The 20,080-nt window shown below is 38.4% G+C and overlaps 2 protein-coding genes across 2 annotated transcripts in view; both read left to right on the top strand.

Moving 5' to 3' along the window:
• Positions 1-20,080, top strand: part of LOC308038617 (dystonin-like) — a gene marked incomplete at both ends in the record, with an annotated part of 310,764 nt that overhangs the window by 178,105 nt on the left and 112,579 nt on the right. The window contains 4 exons of the mRNA XM_080341395.1: positions 683-781; positions 12,036-12,170; positions 14,588-14,676; positions 15,574-15,709. Of these exons, the coding sequence (XP_080197521.1) occupies positions 683-781; positions 12,036-12,170; positions 14,588-14,676; positions 15,574-15,709 (459 nt within the window). The remainder of the gene's footprint in view (positions 1-682; positions 782-12,035; positions 12,171-14,587; positions 14,677-15,573; positions 15,710-20,080) is intronic.
• Positions 2,461-10,664, top strand: LOC308039495 (uncharacterized protein; the record flags this gene model as incomplete). The annotated part of the gene is made up of 4 exons (XM_080342866.1): positions 2,461-3,804; positions 5,406-5,735; positions 5,964-8,177; positions 8,748-10,664. The coding sequence occupies 4 exons, from the start codon at positions 2,461-2,463 to the stop codon at positions 10,662-10,664; spliced, it is 5,805 nt and encodes a 1,934-aa protein (XP_080198992.1).

Below are 20,080 nucleotides of genomic sequence, written 5' to 3'. Positions count from 1 at the left end.
GGAATTAGGATTTATTAATGATTAAATAGGGTAAACCAAGCAAGATTATTTTTTCCTATATAGATTTACGATGTGATAGGTGTCCCGTTGGTCATTATGTAGTATTTAGATAACAAGATGGTATATTGCTGTTGATAAACAGAAGTCCCCCAAATTATTAAAAACTAATGAGAAATGTACCTCAGTAAAACTGTTTAGAATGACCTCTGAGCTGGATCTTGATCACAGTAAATAGGGAGAGCTTTCATATTTGCTATGGTAGAGCTTACCTGATGTGGACACTTGGAGAGACTCCACGGCAAACCAGCCTCATTTGGGTGGGAAAGAGAAATCTGTCTCCTGCTGTACTGGTACAGAGAGGACCAGTGACCAGCACTGCTTGTCCCTTTAAAACCTGGTCTTACAGGGGGAAAGAATCAAGTAACTGTGAATTCAAAACATTGTCCTCTGTTTATTCTCCTTATAAATCTCCTCATATATCCTTAGGATTTATTTGTGCAAGTGCACCCCGCTGATGGCATTCCACTTTGGAATGAAAATTAGGACTTTGGATTCCACAATCAGGGTTTTGGGATCAAAATCAGGATAGGTTTTAGAGTTATGTTTGTCATTTCTTCCAAGGTTAATGTAGTGTTTCCCTCTCTCTTCTCCCCCCTCCCCTTGCCCTTTTGTTTCGCTGCAGTTCATGGATTTACGGACTCGTTATACTGCCTTAGTGACCTTGATGACTCAATACATCAAGTTTGCGGGTGACTCTTTGAAAAGACTGGAAGAGGAAGAGGTAGGTCTTCCCTTGGCTTGCCAGGCAAACAAAGAGCAATATACCTGTTGGAATTATTTACAAAGTTAGCAGCAGATTTGAAAGGCTGAAATTCTTTATACAGCACACTTCATACAGGAATGTAGGAGTGTTAAATTACACTGTTATTCAGATGAGCAAAATCGTATACTACTCATACATTTTATGAGTTCATTCAGCTAGAAGGATCATATGATTAACTAAATTATGATTGAGATGTAGTTATGTACAGTAGATTTTAATACTTTAATATTTTAGGGTTTGATCTTTTGTATAAATGCAGACATTAAGATGAGGGCAAACAATGTGCATGCACCATTGATATCATATGTAGGCCTTAGGATTCCATTGTGTACATCCTGGTCCACCTAAAAACTTACAAGGGAGCTCTTTAAACAGAGAGATGCCGTGCCATCTCAATTTCTTAATTTTCTTTGACATGTTTAGATTTTTTTTTTCCTTCTACCTTTCTACTGTACTGATTCCTGGGGATCAAATGTTTTATTTATGCTTAGCTTTGAATCTTATTAACGAAAATACATTACTGAAATTGGACGAATTACTCAAAATAAATGTTGCTGCAGAATAAACCTTCCAAATAATTGAGAAAAAAAATACTTCTAAATTCTTCACTTTCTTTGGAAATGTTCCTCTCTGAAAGAGATTGCATAGTCATTCGTTAAGGACTACGGTGCAGTGCATATTTCTCAAATAATGCCCATGTTAACTGTAGTCCTATAATTAATTGTGCCCTTATTAAATGTAGTCCTATTTAAATTGCATAAATTGGAGAATGCTCTCATAAGAGTATAAATGTTAACATTATTGAAGAAAAAAAAATCAGAGTTCTTACATGAATGTTGTGCAATTCTGGTGCTGGCTTTGTCTTCATTGGCTTTTCTTGCCTCTGGACAAACTGTAGCACTAATAACATGAATCTTTGTGGATCATGGAGTGGAGCATATGGATGGAAATAGCTCATGTTTGGTGATAAGCAGCCATTAGAACTGAGGATTTAGTATGACTAATAATGCTAATGGTATCCAGGATAAAAAAATGAAACCAAGAACACAAATTAAAACAAGGATCAAGAAACCAGTGAATGCCAAGAGGCTTCACGTTCTTCAAGAGCAAATGGAATCTTTTAAACTCTCTTGAGTTTGTCTGCTCTGAATCTCCAGGACTGCTTTTTTGGAAATCAAATGCCCCCATCTTCCATCCTTCTCTACCTTCTGGCAGCCTACTAAGTCTTTGGTGGCTTCTTTGAAGATAACCTAAGTAGGTTTCCAGTATCAAAGTGATTTGATGGGTTTTTTTCTTTGTAATCAGGGTAGCAAATCAGAAAATGAATAATCCTTTTCAAAAGAGAAATGATTTTTTTTTTCTTCTGAGATCAGACCTCTGAAGCCTGTGATTGTTCCAAGATTGTCTTCCGTACCAGCCTTTTTTCCTAACTCTTACTATTGGCATTAAGAATGCACAGAATTAGGAAAGAATAAGATCCTTTCCATGATATCTTAGTTTAATTCATATGCTGTCATGCCCAGAGCTTACCAGAGGAGAGTGAACTCCAGCAATCTGTGAAGTCAGCTGAAGCCTTTCAACATTTGGGATGTAACGAAGCTGTTGAATTCAGAGAGGAAAACACGCCTAATGAAAGCATGGTGGATGTGGAATATTTGCAAAAAGATAACTCTTCCAGTAAACCTAAACACACAGAAAATAAATTGGAAATTGACAGAAGAAAACTAGATGTAGCCAGATATGATAAAACCAAAAGTGATAGAACATTAAAGCAATTTTTAAATGTCAGTGATCAAGAAAGTAGCACTAGTGGCAACAAAGTAAACAAGCTACATACAGAGCAAGAGAGTTTAATTGGTTTTGATAGACAAACTAAAGAAGAAGAAAATGGTAGAAAAGATTATCTTGTTTCAGTGGAAGTCTGTCTGAGTAAGAGTAATGGTCCTGGTGAAATGCTAAATGAGCAGATTGTTAATGGAGAGAGGCAGAAAACAGGAGGAATATCAAAGAAGTTACCTGAAATGGAAATGATACACAAAAGCAAAGGAAAAAATTGTTCAAGAAAGGCAAGGAGTGATGTTCCAACAAAGGAAGAATGTGAGATGCAATTCGAAACCAATTTTGAGCCAACAACAAAAAAAGACGTAGTTACTCCAAAATCTGGAAAGCATGCCGTGGATATTAGCCCTTACAAGGAGCAACATTTTTCACCAAGAACGCATTTTGAATGTCAGCATAGAGAGCATTGCTTTGCAGAAAGTAATAACCATAATACTGTAAACTCTTCAGAGTTTCAAGCATGTGATGAGAAAGGCGACTCTATTTCAGGTGTAAGTGATGCAACACCTTCAGAGAAAATTGCATCCTCTTTCAGAGAGCTGGTAGCACACAATGAAAGCAAAAAAACACCATTAAATTTGGTATCTGTGAGCAATCCAGGCATTTCTGGTAGTGTTGAAAGGGACACAAACAAACTGCACAGAGCATCTCTGGATAAATGTTACTTCATAGCAGAAAATGAAACACAAGAAAAAACAAATTTAAATCCAAATGAAGCCAAGAGTACAATGCGAGAAATGTTGACTGTTACTTCAGGAAATATTTCAGGGAATCAGTATGCGGCAAAAGTCTCTGAATCTTATCCATTAGATTTTGAAGTGTCACCTGTACGGAGTGATCCAGGTTTAGGTATGGAATTGTTAGGAAATGCTGGTGATTTACATGCAAATATAGCCCTCTCAGAGACTAATTTTGAAGGAGAAGATTGTTTTCCATTATCAGAACATGGATTAGCAAAAGAACTTTTGAGTTATGATGAGAAAGTAAATGAGAAGAGAATATCAGAGGGTAAAATTTGTGGCATGGACAATATAAGTGGGAAGAAGCAGAGTGGAGAAGACAAGTTAAAACAGAGTCAGAAATGTAAAGATTTATTGCTAGTTGCAGAAATGAACAGTACAGATAAGGGTCATAGAACAAAGGTACCTCAAAAAAACACTGAACTCCAGAAAACGTTCTGTGAAAAAACAGGGAAAAAAGCCTCACTTGAAAAAAAAGAAAAGCCAAAAAAAAGAGACAATGATAATGAAGAGAAAAGGAGAACAACTCATTTTAAGGTACCACAGTTTTTATGCAGTGCAACCAAAACAGTTGATTTAAGAATGATTCTAAATCAATTTAAATCAACATTTGAATCTCCAAACCTATCAAGGTCAAGTGATTTAAAGTTGATTGAATATAATGTAAACAATGAATATGCTAATCATATTAATTACTTCACATTTTGAGATGCTTACATTTTAAAAGTTTTATTTATTTTCATTTATTTTGTATTAGTATCTAATTATCATCCCTTTTTCCACCCAGCTGATGCTCAGCCATGTTGATTAGAAATAATGAAAGCTAACAAGATACAGTTTGTGACTGTGTCTGTATCTTTAGTTCTTCTTTTTCAAGCATGAACATTAGATTTTGTGTCTATGGGAACATGAAAGGAGATCTGATAAGAAACCAATTTAAATGTTTTTTATCTGTTGGGGCCTGCTCAAAGTTGTGACATAGGGGAAATATGGAGAGGAACTGAAGAAGCTGCCTTTGCATTAACCTTTTAGGAAATAAGTTTCATGTATCATCTGAAAAATCAAGTAGATCTTGTAAATTTGAACTAAATCAACATTTTGTTTATTTGAAAATGTTGCTGTAATTACCCTTCATGCCATGTTTGTATGATCATAGGAATATAGGTGTGTTCTTACCTCATGTTAGCTCACATTTGGTAACTAACGTCATAATAATGCTAATGAAGACAAGGTATGTCTGGTTTCAGCCATATTTTTACTGGTGAGTACATGTCTTGCTTATAAGAGTTTCCCTTGATCTGCCAGCATAGGCCGACTTCTAGCCAACTGGTTTTCATGGGGATTTTCCTTATTGCCATGTTTGTACTTCTAAGCTGTGTGTACACTGCAGGAGAGCTGTGCTCTTACCAGTGCCCCAGCTGAACCAGTGGGAGCACTGGGACTGCTGAGCACACTAGGCAGCATAGAGGTACTGGGGTTAAGATACTGTTTTCTTCTGGAACTGGTGCATCTTGGCTCTAAATCTAGATACTGTTTCTTTTCTTGGAGGGGATTTCCAAACTTTGCTTGTGTTATTTGTGCTTGCAAGCATGAAATCCATCTTCTGTTTCCTGCTGAACTGATCCAGAAATGGCAGGCCACTTTTTCCTTCCACCTAGTGTTTGGCTCACTGTTTGCTTTACCTATTTGTTTGGAGAAAAAGCACATGCAAGCTGTTGTTTGAAACTGCTTACCGCTAAGAGGCATCTGACTGACGTGAGAGGCTTCAGGACTTCTTCGCTTTGTGGAAATCTTTCTGAAGGGTTTCCTATTTGGCTAACAGTAACTTCCTGAAGCTTACTGTGTCAAGACAAGGTGATGGTGGTGGGAACTGCTCATCCTACTTTCTGGACATACCGTTTATATATGAGTAAGTATTTTCCATTCTGCTTTTCAAAGAGCCTAATACATGTCATATGCTGTATTACAAAAAGTACATTCCAACTTGTCTTGTTCTTTTGCAGATTTTAAAGAATAAGGAAGCATCAGTGCGGGTGGCATATTCAGATCTAATGGCACAACAAAACAGCACAGTTGATGAGAACAAAAGACTCATGGGAAAGGTAAAAACACTTGAGGAAATGTTGGAGGACATGAAGAAACAAAAATACCAAGTGGAACAGGAGCTCCCTAAAGTGAGGGAAGCTGCGGAAAAAGAGTGGAAGAAGCAGCAAAAGGACATGGAAGACATCCGTCTGCAGAAGACCAAGGCTGAGCAAGAGGCAAAGCAGTGTCGTATAGATCTGGAAACCATTGAGAAAGAGAAAGCAGATGCGGAGCAGGAGTTGGAGTGTGTAAGGCAGCTTGTTTTTCAGGCAGAGACTCAAAGGAGTATACTGGAAGAAAATCTCCGTGCTTTTCGAAATCAAATAGAAGAAATTACCTTTACCAGAAGAAACCTTGAAGATCATCTAAGAAGAAAAGATACTAATCTTCATGATTTAGAGCAAGAAAAAAAAATCTTAATGCAAGAGCTGAAGAAGAAAACAGAAGGAGAGGAGAAACTTATGAAACTGATTAAGCAAATGGAACAAGATCTTGAATTCAAAGGAAATCTATCAGAAATAAAGCTGCGAGAAAAAGAGAAAACTGAAACCAGAAGGAAGATTGTTGAAGGCAGGTACTCTGTAACTAGAGAAACTTCCCTGCCAACTTTCACGGCTGGGCAAGGCAGCCACTGTAGGCCTGATTATGAAATTACAGGTTTCCAGAAGAAACAAGAAGATAAAAAAGTAGAAGCGCTTCAACAGAAGATAGATGAGCTAACCCTTGCTAACAAAAAAGCAGATAAAACTATTAAAGACCTCAAATACGAACTGAATGAAATTGAACTTCAGAAATCATCAACAGAAGAAAAGTCTCGTTTATTAAAAGAAAAACTAGATAAGGTCAATAGTGAACTTAAATGCCTAAAAATTAAGTTGGAGGAAAAAGACCGAGTAGAGCAGGGGTATTTGCAACGGTTGAAAGAACTGGACAAGCAGCTACATAGAACCACAGGTAAAGCTGAAGAGGTGATGCAAGAAGCCATAGATCTTAAGAAAATTAAGATGAACTATCAAGAGGAGCTGAAATCCCTTCAGCAAGAAAAGACACAGCTAAAAAGAGAATTAGATGAATTAACTAGATCACAGACAAAAACTGAAATCACTATCAAACATTTAAATTCACAAATCAGTTCTCTTCAAAAGGAGAAGCTGGCAGCTGAACACAGAACACAGTCATGCAAAGGAGAAGCAAATAATCTTCAAGACCAATATAAGAAAGTTCAAGAACAGTTGCTTCAAAAAATGGAAGTAGAGAAAGAAAACCAGCAGGAAATTCAGATGCTGAAGAATGAATTAGCCAAAAGTCATCAGGTGTCAGAAACATTGAAACAAAAGATAGAGGACCTTAACACATGGAATACTGAAACAAAACTACTGATGAAGCAAATTCAGTCCGAATCAGAGAAGATTACTTTGGAAAAACAAAGTATTCAGAGGAAGAATGATGCGTTAAAAGCCCTAGCAGATGGTTTCAAAGAGCAACTGCGTACAACAAATGAACAATTGCATAAGCAAACAATAATGGAGCAAGAATTCATATGTAAAATCAAAAGCCTAGAAGTTGATCTAGCAAAAGCAAAAGACTTAGCTAGTGAATATAAACAAAAATGTGATAAACAAAGTGCTTCCACCATAACCATTGATTGGGAGGTTAAAAATCTAAATGCCCAAATTAATGCTCTAAGTATGGAAAAGAGAATGAATGAGCAGAAGGTACAATTGCAACAAGCTCATATACAAGAGCTAAGTAGTAAATTAAAAAAGCTACAGGATGAGCTCCATCAGAAGACGCTGGATGAACAAATGGCACACAAGAAGATGATTCTGTTTCAGGAAGAATCCATTAAGTTTAAACACTCTGCAGAGGAATTTAGGAAAAAAGTTGAAAAATTACTAGAATCCCATAGCATCACAGAAAAAGACATTTCTGGCATAAAGCTAGAATGTGTTGCCCTGCAGCAGGAGAAGCAAATGGCTGAGGAGAACATCAGGTTTTTCAAGATACAAATGGAAGATCTGCAAGAAAGGCTTAAAAAATGTCACGACCAGCTCCAGCAAGGGAAGCGGGCTGAAATGGAGTATCACCAGAAGTGCAGGAAACTTGAGGAAGAATTGGAAGTGCAGAGGCGCACGGTTGAGAGCTTGAAGCAAAAAATGGACCTGCAGGTCAAGGAGAGTGAACACAGGTTTCTTTTGTTTCAGAATGAACTTCAGCAAAATAATAAACTCCAAGATTCTGGATTTAAATTTAGCTGTGAGAGAAGAGGGAATGATTTCAATTACCTGAGTGACACTGCAGCTAGAGAATTTGAGCAGCTTTCTCCACATGCAAAACCCAGCTCACCTCTGTTAAGGCGGAAACAGGAGAGATCGGGTTTTAAATCTGATCAAATAGAAGAAAATACTCTGTATGTGAGTGCTGATGATACAATACCGAGAGAGGTGCAGTTTCAGATGTCAAGAACAAATCAGTCACTAGCAGAAGATGCAAACCCACAATCTTTTACGGAGTTTGTTTCTCAAACGAGTACACAGCTCCAGATAACTTTCGATAAAGCAAACCAAATCTCTGAAACATCTGAGAGGGACAAATTGAGAAACAGGAACCTACACAGTTCCAGACAAACTATTAGACATGAAGAAGACGTGAAACATGAATTAGGAGTGGTAAAACTGCATCCCTTGGAGGTACACGCTAAGTTTTGTGAGGGTTTGCCTTCCTAATGCTAGTTTTTACTCTTCTGTTTTGTTTGTTTGGTTTTAGTTATGCTTTATCACTATTCTGTATTCTCCCTGATGTTTCTTGCCTTGGTGAAGGGAACCACTTCAGTCTCACGTGGCACAAAAAGCTTTTCATTAGTCCTTTGTAGCAGGTTTACTAATGTATAAGAAACACATTATTTTAGAAGTTTTTGTTGGAAATGGGAATTCATATACACCATTGTATCATTATTGGTTAAAATAAGCTTTGATTAATGGAACAGATTTCATATAGTGACAAAAACCAGTTTTTGTTGCTTAGTCTAGTCATATTCCTGTTATTGAATAACTATTTGGAATACACTTTAAAATACAAATACACTTTAAAACTCTAGCTATCTGTATTTCTCTGCTCTCCAATGCTAGTAGCCGTTCTCCTTTCTGACTTACATTCAAGTTCTCCCTTTGGTTTCTCTGGTGGTGGATTTAGGAGTGAATTATGTACAGCATAATTCTGCAGACGGATTTCTCACTCTCTCAAAAAATTCCTATTTACAGATAGTGAAGAACAAGCAGTATGACATGCATGTTGAAGTCACAACATTAAACCAAGAAAATGACAAGACTTTTGGTAATGAAGAGAGGATGTTTGAGGGATACAAAACATCCGAAGGGTTTAGGAGAGAAGACTTTGCAAAGATGAGCTCTTTCTTAGGGGAAGAGATTTTGAAAACTGTTGATGATGCTACTCAGTTGGATTATTTTACAGAGGAATATGATGATATTAAATTTCAAGGTCTTAGACGTGATGTAACTGCCAGACAGTTGGCTGAAGTAAAACTTCTAGACAGGCCCACAATTGAGCAGCTCCGTTCAGGGCAGAAAACTATTGATGCAGTTCAGAAAAGTCTTGGAAAATTTTTAACTAAACCTACAGCTATAGCTGGGCTGTACCTTGAATCCAGCAAGGAGATCCTCTCTTTTGCTTTAGCAGCAAAGAAAAGAATCATCGCAAAAGCATTGGCAGTAGCATTTTTAGAGGCACAAGCAGCTACTGGTTTCATTATTGATCCCACAACAGGTCAGAAATTCTCTGTTGATGATTCTGTCATTAAAGGACTTGCAGATAATGAATTCAAGAATAGACTGCTTGAGGCAGAGAAAGCTGTTTTGGGCTATTGCTGTTCTGGGAAAGCGATCTCTGTGTATCAGGCTATGGAAGCTCGGCTCTTACAAAGACAGAAAGGTAAAAATATCCTTGAGGCTCAAATTGCAAGTGGAGGGGTCATTGATCCTGTAAGAAGTGTTCGAGTACCTCCAGAAACCGCCGTGCAGCTTGGCTTGCTGAATAACACAATTTTAAAATTTTTGCATGAACCTTCTAGTAATGCAAAATGCTTTCACAATCCAAATAACAGGAAAGCTATGTACTACTGTGATTTGCTGAAAATGTGTGTGTTCAGTGTAAGCAGTCAATGCTTTCTGCTTCCAGTTGGTGAGAGGAAAATAAGCAGCCCGTCAGCAGAGAAGAGTCATAAAATTTCTGTAGTAGATGTCAAAACAGGAGCTGAAATGACTTCATATGAGGCTTATAAAAAAAATTGTGTTGATAAAGCTACGTATCTTGAGCTTTCCAAACAGGAATTTGATTGGAGGGAGTCTACATGTTTTGACTCTGATGGGAATTCTTTTCTTTTGCTTACAGATCTTAAAACCGGTGTACAGTTTAATATCGAGGAGACCTTAAATCAGGGTAGAATTTGTACAGCATTGGTCAATAAATATAAGGAGGGTTTAATCACAGCTAATGAGTTGGGTGATATTTTAGTTAGCAGTTCCCAGCCAAATAAAGATCTAAACAGTCCTATTGCAGGGTTTTGGCTTTCTGAAACCAATGAAAGAATTCCAGTTTTAAAAGCCTCTCGCAAAAACTTGGTAGATAGAGTTACTGCCCTCCGGTGTCTTGAAGCTCAGGTTAGTACGGGAGGCATAATTGACCCATTTACTGGGAAAAAGTACAGTGTTTCAGAAGCTTTGCAAAGGGAGTTAATCGATGATGGTTGTGTCAAGCAAATCCAGCAGTGTGAGCTGATCTTTACTGGGATCATCCACCCTGTAAGGAACACGGTGATGTCAGCTGTAGAAGCCATGCATTTAAATGCCATAGACAAAGAAATGGGTATGCGCTGCCTGGAGTATCAGTACCTGACTGGTGGGTTGGTGGATCCAAAGTCTCATTGCAGATTAACAATGGAAGATGCGATTAAGAATGGCGTTATTGATGCTGCCACAGCTACAAAGATGAAAGATGAAAACTCGTATGTTAAGGTTATAACATGCCCCAAAACAAAGAAGAAGATAACCTACAAAGAAGCTTTAGAGAGAGCTGTTTTTGATTGCCACACTGGGCTGCGATTGTTAGAAGCGGCTCAGCCCCTGAAAACAGGAATTTCCAGTCTCTACTATAATTCATAATGGAACAAAAAGATTAGTACTCATTTTTGGGACCTGCTTTAAAACCCAGTGAAGTCAAGGAAAATATCTGTGGTGACCTTTATGGAAAACTATAAATGATGTTGTGTAATGTAATTGTGAGTTGCTCTAAAACTAGTTAGTATAAACCATGAAACCTGGAATTGGATGTTATTTGTTATAAAGTTGAAGTTTTTAGATAAACTTAGGCAGATTCATAATTTCAAAATGCAGACTATGGGTTCAGGCTTTACCTGAAGGCCTTATCTGATATTTTAAGATAGCATATGTAGGTACTATAAATCGCAAGTTATACTGATGTTGCTAAAGTTAACGTTAGTGCAACATGGGTAGATTTCAGTGAGACAAGAATCAGATTTTTATATTAAAAATCAAAATAGGTGTCCGCTTTGTTAATGAAGACAGCGCAGTATTCCATGTGGCCTGATTACTTAGTTTAATATTACAGATCAGTTTGCAGATATAATTTACTTTTAAAAAGTGGCAAACAAGTATACAAGGGTTAAATCTGTGGTCCAGTAAACATACGTGTAAGTAACTTCTCTCACACTGGCATTTTGTTTAAAATTAATGGGCTACTCACATCATAAAGTTACATATCCTAGTTTTTTCTCTCACTTCAGGTAACTTTTTTAAAAAATTGTTTTCATGCTCTAAGAGGCAAATGAACCACTTTCACATACCAAGTAAAAAAATAAAGTTTGAAATAATTTTTTCTCATTTTTGTTTGTGATGCAAGGAAGGACTTGAGCATGTTTTCCAAGTATTGATAAATTTCAAACTACTAACAGGTTGTACCACTGTAAAATTTTTTGTTTGTTTGTTTTCCTGTGCAGAAAAAGATGAAATGTCTCAGAACTTTAGTTGTATTGTTCTTGTTTCTGTAGACACAAAAGCAGTGTATTCTTCCTGATTGTAATTTAGGAATCCATGTGCATAGCTTGCAATATCTTATGCTGGCTGTACTTATCTACACCTGAGGGTAATGCAAAGGCAGCAATTCAGAGATACTTTATGTGCAAATGGTTAGATTTTATCTGCTGAGTAATGGCTGGGAAGCTGTGCTTTTTCTTGATATCAGTCATTTAAAAATGAATGTATGTGTCTATGAATAAGCACCATAATCATAATTATGAATTATTTGAGGAATTCTTTTGTTAATGTCTATAATTATGTGGCATTTTTGTTCCTACATCAAAGTGTCATAGTAATGCATGTGGTGATAAATAAAAAGAAATCACTTTATGTGGTGATAGTGCCATTGTAGTAGAATTGTGTTTCTATGGATGCTAATGTTAAATATTCCAACAATTTATGTTTACATATTTTTTTACGATTTGTGGTGCTCATCAGAAGTCAATGGAAGAAGAAAAGAAGGAACATGTTGAGAAAGCTGGGGATTTACTGAAATGGGTGTCAAACCTCAGCAAGACACTCAGCAAAGAAGGAGGAGAAAAGGCTGAAAAGACAGATATGCCTAAGCAGCAGGTACACATCTGTCTTAGTAAAATACCACTTCCTCTTTTTAGCTTTATGTGTTGATTAAAATGACCATGCACATTTTACTAAAGATATAATTCCACCTTTGGTTGTGAGTTGAGGGCTGGATAAATGTACACCAATGTTTACAGACACAAACATGGTACTCAGGAAAAATTGCAAGCTGCTTTTTACAGGCTTGACGTGTGACATATTCTGACACTTCAAAATGTCAGTTTGAGAAGCTCGACCCTGCAGACCATAACTCAGCCTTAGTAGAGGGCCAGTGCATCCTGGCAGGACAGCACGTTGTAGGTCTGTCCCCTTGGCCTGAGGTAGTTCAGTGGATAAATCTGGTAACTTCCACCGTGGCACTGGGAAGGAGGGAGTTTGCAGGAGAGGCCTGAGGTCCAGGTGTCTTTTCATTCACCTTTAAAAAGTTATTTTTGAGGGGTTCTCATATGGGATAGTCAAAATGTGGTATGGGGAATACAGCGGTTGTTGACTGAGCCCTCTTTATTATCACATGAGTCCACAGGCTGCTGGAGTGTTCCATCTTCACACCTTTGTATGCAACAGGTACATTCTTGTTGTGTACAGTTGTCACTCTGACCATAAATTTCCATCTGTGAAGTTTCCTGTAAGGTCTAAGAGCACCCCTGGTAGACTTGGCCCACAAAATAGCTTGGTGACACCTAGAAAGATGTCGGTAGATAAAGGTCTACCTGCACACTGAGGAGCAGAGGAGCAGAGCAGTGTCTTTTCCACATCCCTTGGTACAGGGCTGGATGTGTGGTCATGCAAATATTACTTTGGCCCTCCTGGCAGGCTCTTCCTGCCGTTTTGTTTTGGTCATGTGTGCTGGTTAGAGCCACTGGAGCAGCATGCCCGTGAATCAAGCTTGCTATTGGGCAGGTCAGCAGTCCTGCAGTCCCGATGGCCCCTGGCCCCAGCACACCACTTGGTCATAGAGAATCATTGCTAGTTCTGTAACTGAGCTTGTCCTTGTGTCTGCAGAAGGAAGATCACTAGTAGTTAGGATCAGGATTTGCAAAAGCATTCAACACTAGTCTTTTTCTGTCCTTGTTAATGACAACAGTGCAAGTCTATGTCAGTATTGGGCCAGTGCTCAACTCCTTAGAGCCTTTCAGCTTACCTCAGCACCTATGGGTGGCATCACCCCCTCCAGCGTGAGCCCTCAGTGAGTAACCTGTGAGTTAGACCCCTTGGCTTCCTGCAGCCTGTGGGAGATGGGCATTTGCTGAGAGTGTTTCCTTCCCTTTTGAAACACCCTGGCAATGTAGTGGCATCATCCAAAGGTGCCTGGTTTTGTGTTTCCATTGACTAGCACAGCTGGCTTGACAAGTTTTGTAGAAACACATAGACTAGTGATTTGATAGCTAGTGTTAGCTGTGGGGTGTAGCCATGGCATGGGTGGAGAAGCTGGTGCCAGTAGTGATGAGGTGCAGGCAGCAGCTGCAGCGAGGCCAATTCCACGAGCATAGTGGAGCTCATGACCCCACCTGCTACCTCAACCTGCCCATGTTGCCTTCTTGTGCAGTGCATACAGTGCCTGCTCTCTTGGGTTCTGCGCAAGCAGCGCACGTGGTGGGATTGTGGCTTGCTGGTGGTGATTGCGCTGTTCAAGACTGCACTCAAGCCCTTTGGTGCAGTGCACTCAGGGGCAGAATTGGTTGTTTCCGGAGACAGGTGAACACAGAGCCAAACAACCTTGATGAGTTCTCTTAGCACAGACATTGTATGTGTCTTGGGCTTGCTAATGACATCCTAGACTCCCCTTTGATATTTTGCCTTTTTTTAATCCCCAATGAGTGCTTTTCACTGAAAAGACTGCAGACAGTTTCTCACAAAAGTTAAAAGATTAAATTCTCAGAAGTTCCTGTGCCAGAACAAGTGCCTTAGTGGGGATAACACGGAAGTGATAGCATGAAGAGTATTGATAAATAATTCATTTTTTTCAAGTGTCTGATATTGCGTTTGTCTCATCATTAAATTGCATGAAGGTTCATGGCCTTTTGATACTTTTTTTTAAAAAGTTTTCTCTTATCTTGGTGAGCAACTTCTTGAACATGACCGTTATACATGTATCTTTATAAATCTAGTTTAAACTGTACCAATTATTAGAAGCGGTTTTAAATTTTCAAACAAATAAATTCCATTTGTCTTACCCAATAGTTTTCTGATGCAACTTATTTAACAAAGAGGCATAGCACAATGACTTATCCATCTGTAAATGATTTAATTACATAACAAAATTTCTCTTAAGAGTGGCAGATATTTGAAGGAAAAAAAAATTGAGTTATTTTACTATTGAGTTTGGTCCCAGATAGAAATACCATGTACTTTGTTTTTCTTTTTATATATGTGCATAGTTAAGTCTTGAACATGGATTGTTTATTTTGCAGATTTCCCTGGATGAAATGTCAACCAAGAAAGAACAAATAGCTGAAGCTCTGCAGACTACTCAGTCATTTTTAGCTAAGCACAGTGACAAGTATGCTGGTTTATATTTTTTGAACAATGTAATGAATTGAATCAGTACATACTCTTTGCTTAAAAAGAAATCCTCTCCTCATTTTACAGTTCCACTTACGTTTCATGTACAAATATATCAAGGTTTTTTGTTAGTCTTATTATCTTCTCTTTCCGTTTGGGAAGCTTGATGCATTTTTATGTCAAGAATCTGGCTGTGGCCAACTTAAAAACATCAGATGTTAATTTTTGTGACTTCAAATGAAAATTATTAAATTAGGAGTAAATTAACACTTGTAATTATATGTCGCAAGTTTGTTTCATCTGTATTTGAAATGAGACTGTTTAAGATATTAAGTGGAAGACAAGAGGTTCCACTTAAATTTGAGAAGAAACTTCTTCTCAGTGAGGGTGACAGGCACTGGAACAGGCTGCCCAGGGGGGTTGTGGAGTCTCCTACTCTGGAGACATTCAAAACCTGCCTGGACACCTTCCTGTGTAACCTCACCTAAGTGTTGCTGCTCCAGTAGGGGGATTGGACTGGATGATCTTTTGAGGTCCCTTCCAATCCCTGACGTTCTGTGATTCTGTGATTAAATTGCTGAGATATAACTCCTTGCTAGCTGTGTTACCTGTCTTGACTGGTACTCTGTAAATAAAGGCTCATGCAAAGGTTAAATGCTTTAGCGATAATTCAACATAAATTCTAGATTAGCGTAGTTTATTTTCCTGAATAACTACAAGCAGATTGTAGCTTTCCTGAACATCCTTGTTAATTAGGCTACATTTTTTCCAGACTGCTTTTACCAGTTTCCGCCTCCCCCGGCCTCCCCTTTTTTAAGGGGGTAAGCAGATCTGTCCCTGCAGGTTACAAATTACTCAAAGAGATCTTCTTCCATTTTTATTTTCTTCTTAATAGAATGACAGATGAAGAAAGAAGTGAAATGGAAAAGCAAGTCAGATCCCTCCAGGAGAGCTACAACTTGTTATCTGATGAAGCTTTGAAGCAGCTGCAGGAGGAACAGTATCTGGGTGATGAAAAGATGGAAGAAAAGGTAACAAGACTGAAACTTAGATTTCAGTCTCTTCTGAGATTTACTGCATGGTTTGGGAACCACAAATGATCAGTAAAAGAAGAAGCTGCAATTAACAGTGTGTAAAGGAGCTTGAGGTTTAATTGACTGAAGGTTTTTTATATTGGCTATGGAATACTGTGTGTGACCTCACCTGTGCATATGAACATTCTGCTCATCAGATTTTTTTTATGAGGAGTCTTAATAATGTGTGCCTTGCATGAAGAAAGATAAATCATTCATCTCTTAACTCTTCTCTTCAAAGCCATTCTTTGACTGCTAGATAAGTCTGTGTTTCTGCTGCAAAAATACACCATAAAATAACATGTTAATCTCTCCCATATATCACTCAGAAATGTTCTAGAAAAGATCTGCTTTCAGTTTTTCTTAAAGTTTATCTGGATATGAAAATGTGAGCACTTAATGTGATTAGCTCTGAGACACTACAAATACGTTTGTTAATGGATCTTAAATATGGTATTCTCAAAAATTACGTTGCAAAAAAGTGTTCTCATCTACACAGAGACAGTGTCTGTGTAATTAGTTCAAATAATGTTGCCAAACTGACTTCATGCTTTCCATGCAAACTAAATGCAATATTTGGTGATGGAGTATCTTATTCCATATTGTTGAGCGTATAAACGAAAGTGCTGTATGCTGTAAACATGAATAGCATGGTTGTTTTGAATCACATACTGTTTCTGAATATTCTAACCTTTCACAGACATTTAGAGCATGAAAATTTGCCTTTCAGGTATATGTTCTATTTGCTCACTCTGCAATCATTTCTTCTATTGACTTTCACTAACCCTATTTATGTGTGCAAAGCATAGGTTTTCAATTCACAGATGCATGTGATTTTAAATCTTTTATCACATCGTGTGCTGTTGAATGAATGACATAGATCACTTGCGCATTTGAGCTGCTAACATTCACAGCATTCCTCCAGGCCTGGTAAGTACATGTTTTTATGCTTACCATGCATTCAAAAGAAAATGTAAAATACATGGCCTGAAAATAGTGACAGCTTTTCTTTTATATTCCTTTCTAGGCGAATAAAGTCATTGCTGGTGTCATTGACCAAACAACTGGACAAGTCCTTTCGGTCTTTCAGTCTGTTTTAAAAGGTTTTATTGACTATGACACTGGAATTAGATTGCTTGAGAATCAGCTGATCCTTTCTGGAATAATTTCTCCAGAATTAGGAGTATGTTATGATTTGGAAGAAGCTAAAGCTCATGGCTTGATTGATGAGCAGACTCTGTCGCAGTTGCAGGAATTAAGTAGTGCAAAGAAGCTTATTTCAGAATCAACACTATCAAATATTCCAGTTGTGTCAGCTTTAGAGCAAGGTCTAATTTCAGAACCTTTGGCTATCAAAATTCTTGAGAATCAGCTTTCAAGTGGGCACTTGATTTTACCATCTACTGGCGAAAACCTGACTTTGCAGACTGCTTTCCAGAGAAACCTGATTACTCCAACATTATATAAAAAGCTTCTGGAAAGACAAGACACATGTAAAGATCTCATAGACCCAAACTGTGCTGAGAAGATTTCGCTTGAACAGATGCTTCATAGAAGCATAATACATGAAGAAACAGGATTAAGACTCCTACCTGTAAAACCACAAGAAAAAGGCAGAATCATGTTCAAATGCGGAAGGAAGATAACTATTTTGAGGGCAGCCCATGAAGGACTCATTGATCGGGAAACAATGTTCAGGCTATTGGGTGCTCAGTTAATGTCTGGAGGTTTAATTGATCCTGACTCAGGGAAGCAAATGACTGTGGAAGAGGCCATGAGACAAGGGCTGATAGATCAAGACACTGCTTGTGGGATCCTCACACATCAGGTTCAGACTGGAGGAATCCTTTGTCCAAATTCAGGAGAGCGCTTGACTGTTGATGAAGCTGTGCAGTGCAACTTGATATCATCTACCAGTGCTCTGCTGGTATTAGAAGCACAGAGAGGCTTTGTTGGACTGATTTTTCCTCACACTGGTGAAATATTCCCCATATCAACGTCTTTGCACCAAGAGATGATAACAAATGAGCTGGCATTCAAAATACTAAATAATAGACAGAAAATAGCTGCACTTTACATTCCAGAAACTTGTGAAATAGTCAGTCTAGATGAGGCTGCACAATCAGGGATACTAGATATTAATACTGTATCTGTTTTGACCAATGTGACTTTACCAGATGAAATGCCCAGTGTAGAAGAATTAGAGTCCCCTTGTAAAAATGCTGCAAGGTGGTTATCAATATATGAATTCTTGCCATCTGTATGTCCTGACCGTGAGGAGGAACATGAAGATTCTGGCACAGAAGACCCTGTATGTCGTAATTTAGATCAAGCTAAGAAATTATTCATGTCTTATCTGATGGTAAATAGTTATATGGATGCAAACACTGGAGGAAGACTTTTATTATATGATGGACAGCTGCAAGAAGCCATCAATATGTTGCTGGAAGGTGATGGTGCTGCGTGCAATGCTGATGTGTCAGAAATGGAGTTTCATAACAAGTGTATAAGCCCAAAAGGACTTAACCTAAAATCAGCTGGCAGTGTCCACTTTAATAATGTTATGGGCAGTGTTCATGGTGATCGTTCAGGTGCTGAGAATGTGTCTAATAACAGGAAATTAAATCAGTCTGAAGATTTGGGCAATTACATATCTTTACAGGGAGAAGATCTCCATGTGTGTAGACCAGGTGTTTGCAATGCTATTGGTACTGAGCAATCAGAATATACACAGTTGTCAACTAATCCTACAGAGCTTAGAAAAATAGTAAGTAGCACTCAAAATTCCATGAACAGGAATGCACTCAGAGGTTTTCTGGAGGTTTCTGAGTGGACAGAACTGTGTAAGCATAACAAGCAGAAGGCAAATTCAGAAAACCTTGAAGGATATCTTCCAAATGATGAAAATCCAAATCTTATTTCAGAAATAGAGGAGGAGACTTGTATGGCAGACAGTCTGCGTAATGAAAAAAGGAATGATGAAACCTTACAAAATTCCTTGGGTGTGAATGATTTGTCAGATAATGAAACCTGGAGAGAGCTGGAAAGGTGCACAAAATACGAGCCTCACATTCAGCAAGCTGAAAATAGCACAGCGATACTGGATAGCAGCAAGAATGAGGATTTCCAGAGAAGTCTTGGTTCATGTGTAAGTGCAGATACTAAATACATACTTCCAGAAGAATTGGTTCATCTATGTGGCGACACGCTACAGTTTGAAGACAATGAGTATAGTGAGCAACCTCTTCAAGACTACACTGATTTACATAACAGGCCATCCCTGGAGGACTATCTTTATATACATGGCAGGCCATCCTTGGAGGATTGTACTGATTTGCAGAGTAAGCTGTGTCTGGAAGATAGTAGAGACATGCACTGCAGTCCTTTGTTGGATGGTGATACTGTTATACAGAGTGGACCACCCGTGGGGAACAGCAACAGCATGGCACAAGGGCTAGCAGCAGAAGAAAGCAGTCAGTTCAGCCAGTTACTGCCGTGTGACAGTAGTTCTGACTCATCAGTAGAAGGGAGTGATGGCATCCCACAGTTTGAAAGGAACTGCTTGCAGCATGAATGTGGCGAGGTAACCTCTGAAGAGAGCAGCTCTCAGTTTGATGATGATGACGATGATGCCTATGAAACACCGCAGGTTGGTGATGATGATAGTGATGTATATGATACTCCACAAATGGATGATGATGATTCTTATGGCACTCCTCAAGGTGATGATGGTGTTGATACCTTGCATTTGGGGGATGATGATACACCAGAGCCAGAATTAGCTAGAACATCAGTTCCATTGGGTTTTTTAGAAGGGAAGAGTGGTCTAATAACCCTGAGAGAAGGCACTAGTTCTTTTCAAGAACTTGCAACTAATGCTGGGGAGGGTGTCCGTGTAAATCTGACAGGCCCAACTGAGAGCATAAATATAGCTTCTGCAAGTGTTGAAGCTGTGGAAAGAATCCCTGAGGAGGAAAGAGAAAGAACAGAGAGCTTTGGAGAGAAGGAGCAAAAATTACCAGTTACACTGGAGACCAAAGCAAGAAAGGAGGGAGGCCTTACTTCTTTACAGAAGTGTGAAGCAGAAGTACAAAACAGAAATGAGGAAGACGAAATGAAACCAGAAAGTGACTCCGATGAAGGTGAATCTGAAGGAACATGGGAGGAGGAAGATTATGAGGAGGATTATGATAGTTATGATGACTCTGACACTGATTCTGACAGTGATGAAGAAATGGGTGTTTTTAACGCACACCATCAATGTATAAACAAAGGTGACCAACTGTTAATTTCGTTAGGAGACATAGAAGATGACAATGAAAATAATCA

This window comes from Nesoenas mayeri (genome assembly GCF_963082525.1).
Source record: "Nesoenas mayeri genome assembly, chromosome: 3".
Taxonomy (NCBI): Eukaryota; Metazoa; Chordata; class Aves; order Columbiformes; family Columbidae; genus Nesoenas; species Nesoenas mayeri.
The sequence above is the reverse complement of the archived record's forward strand: the minus strand, read 5'-3'. Positions and strand labels throughout refer to the sequence as shown.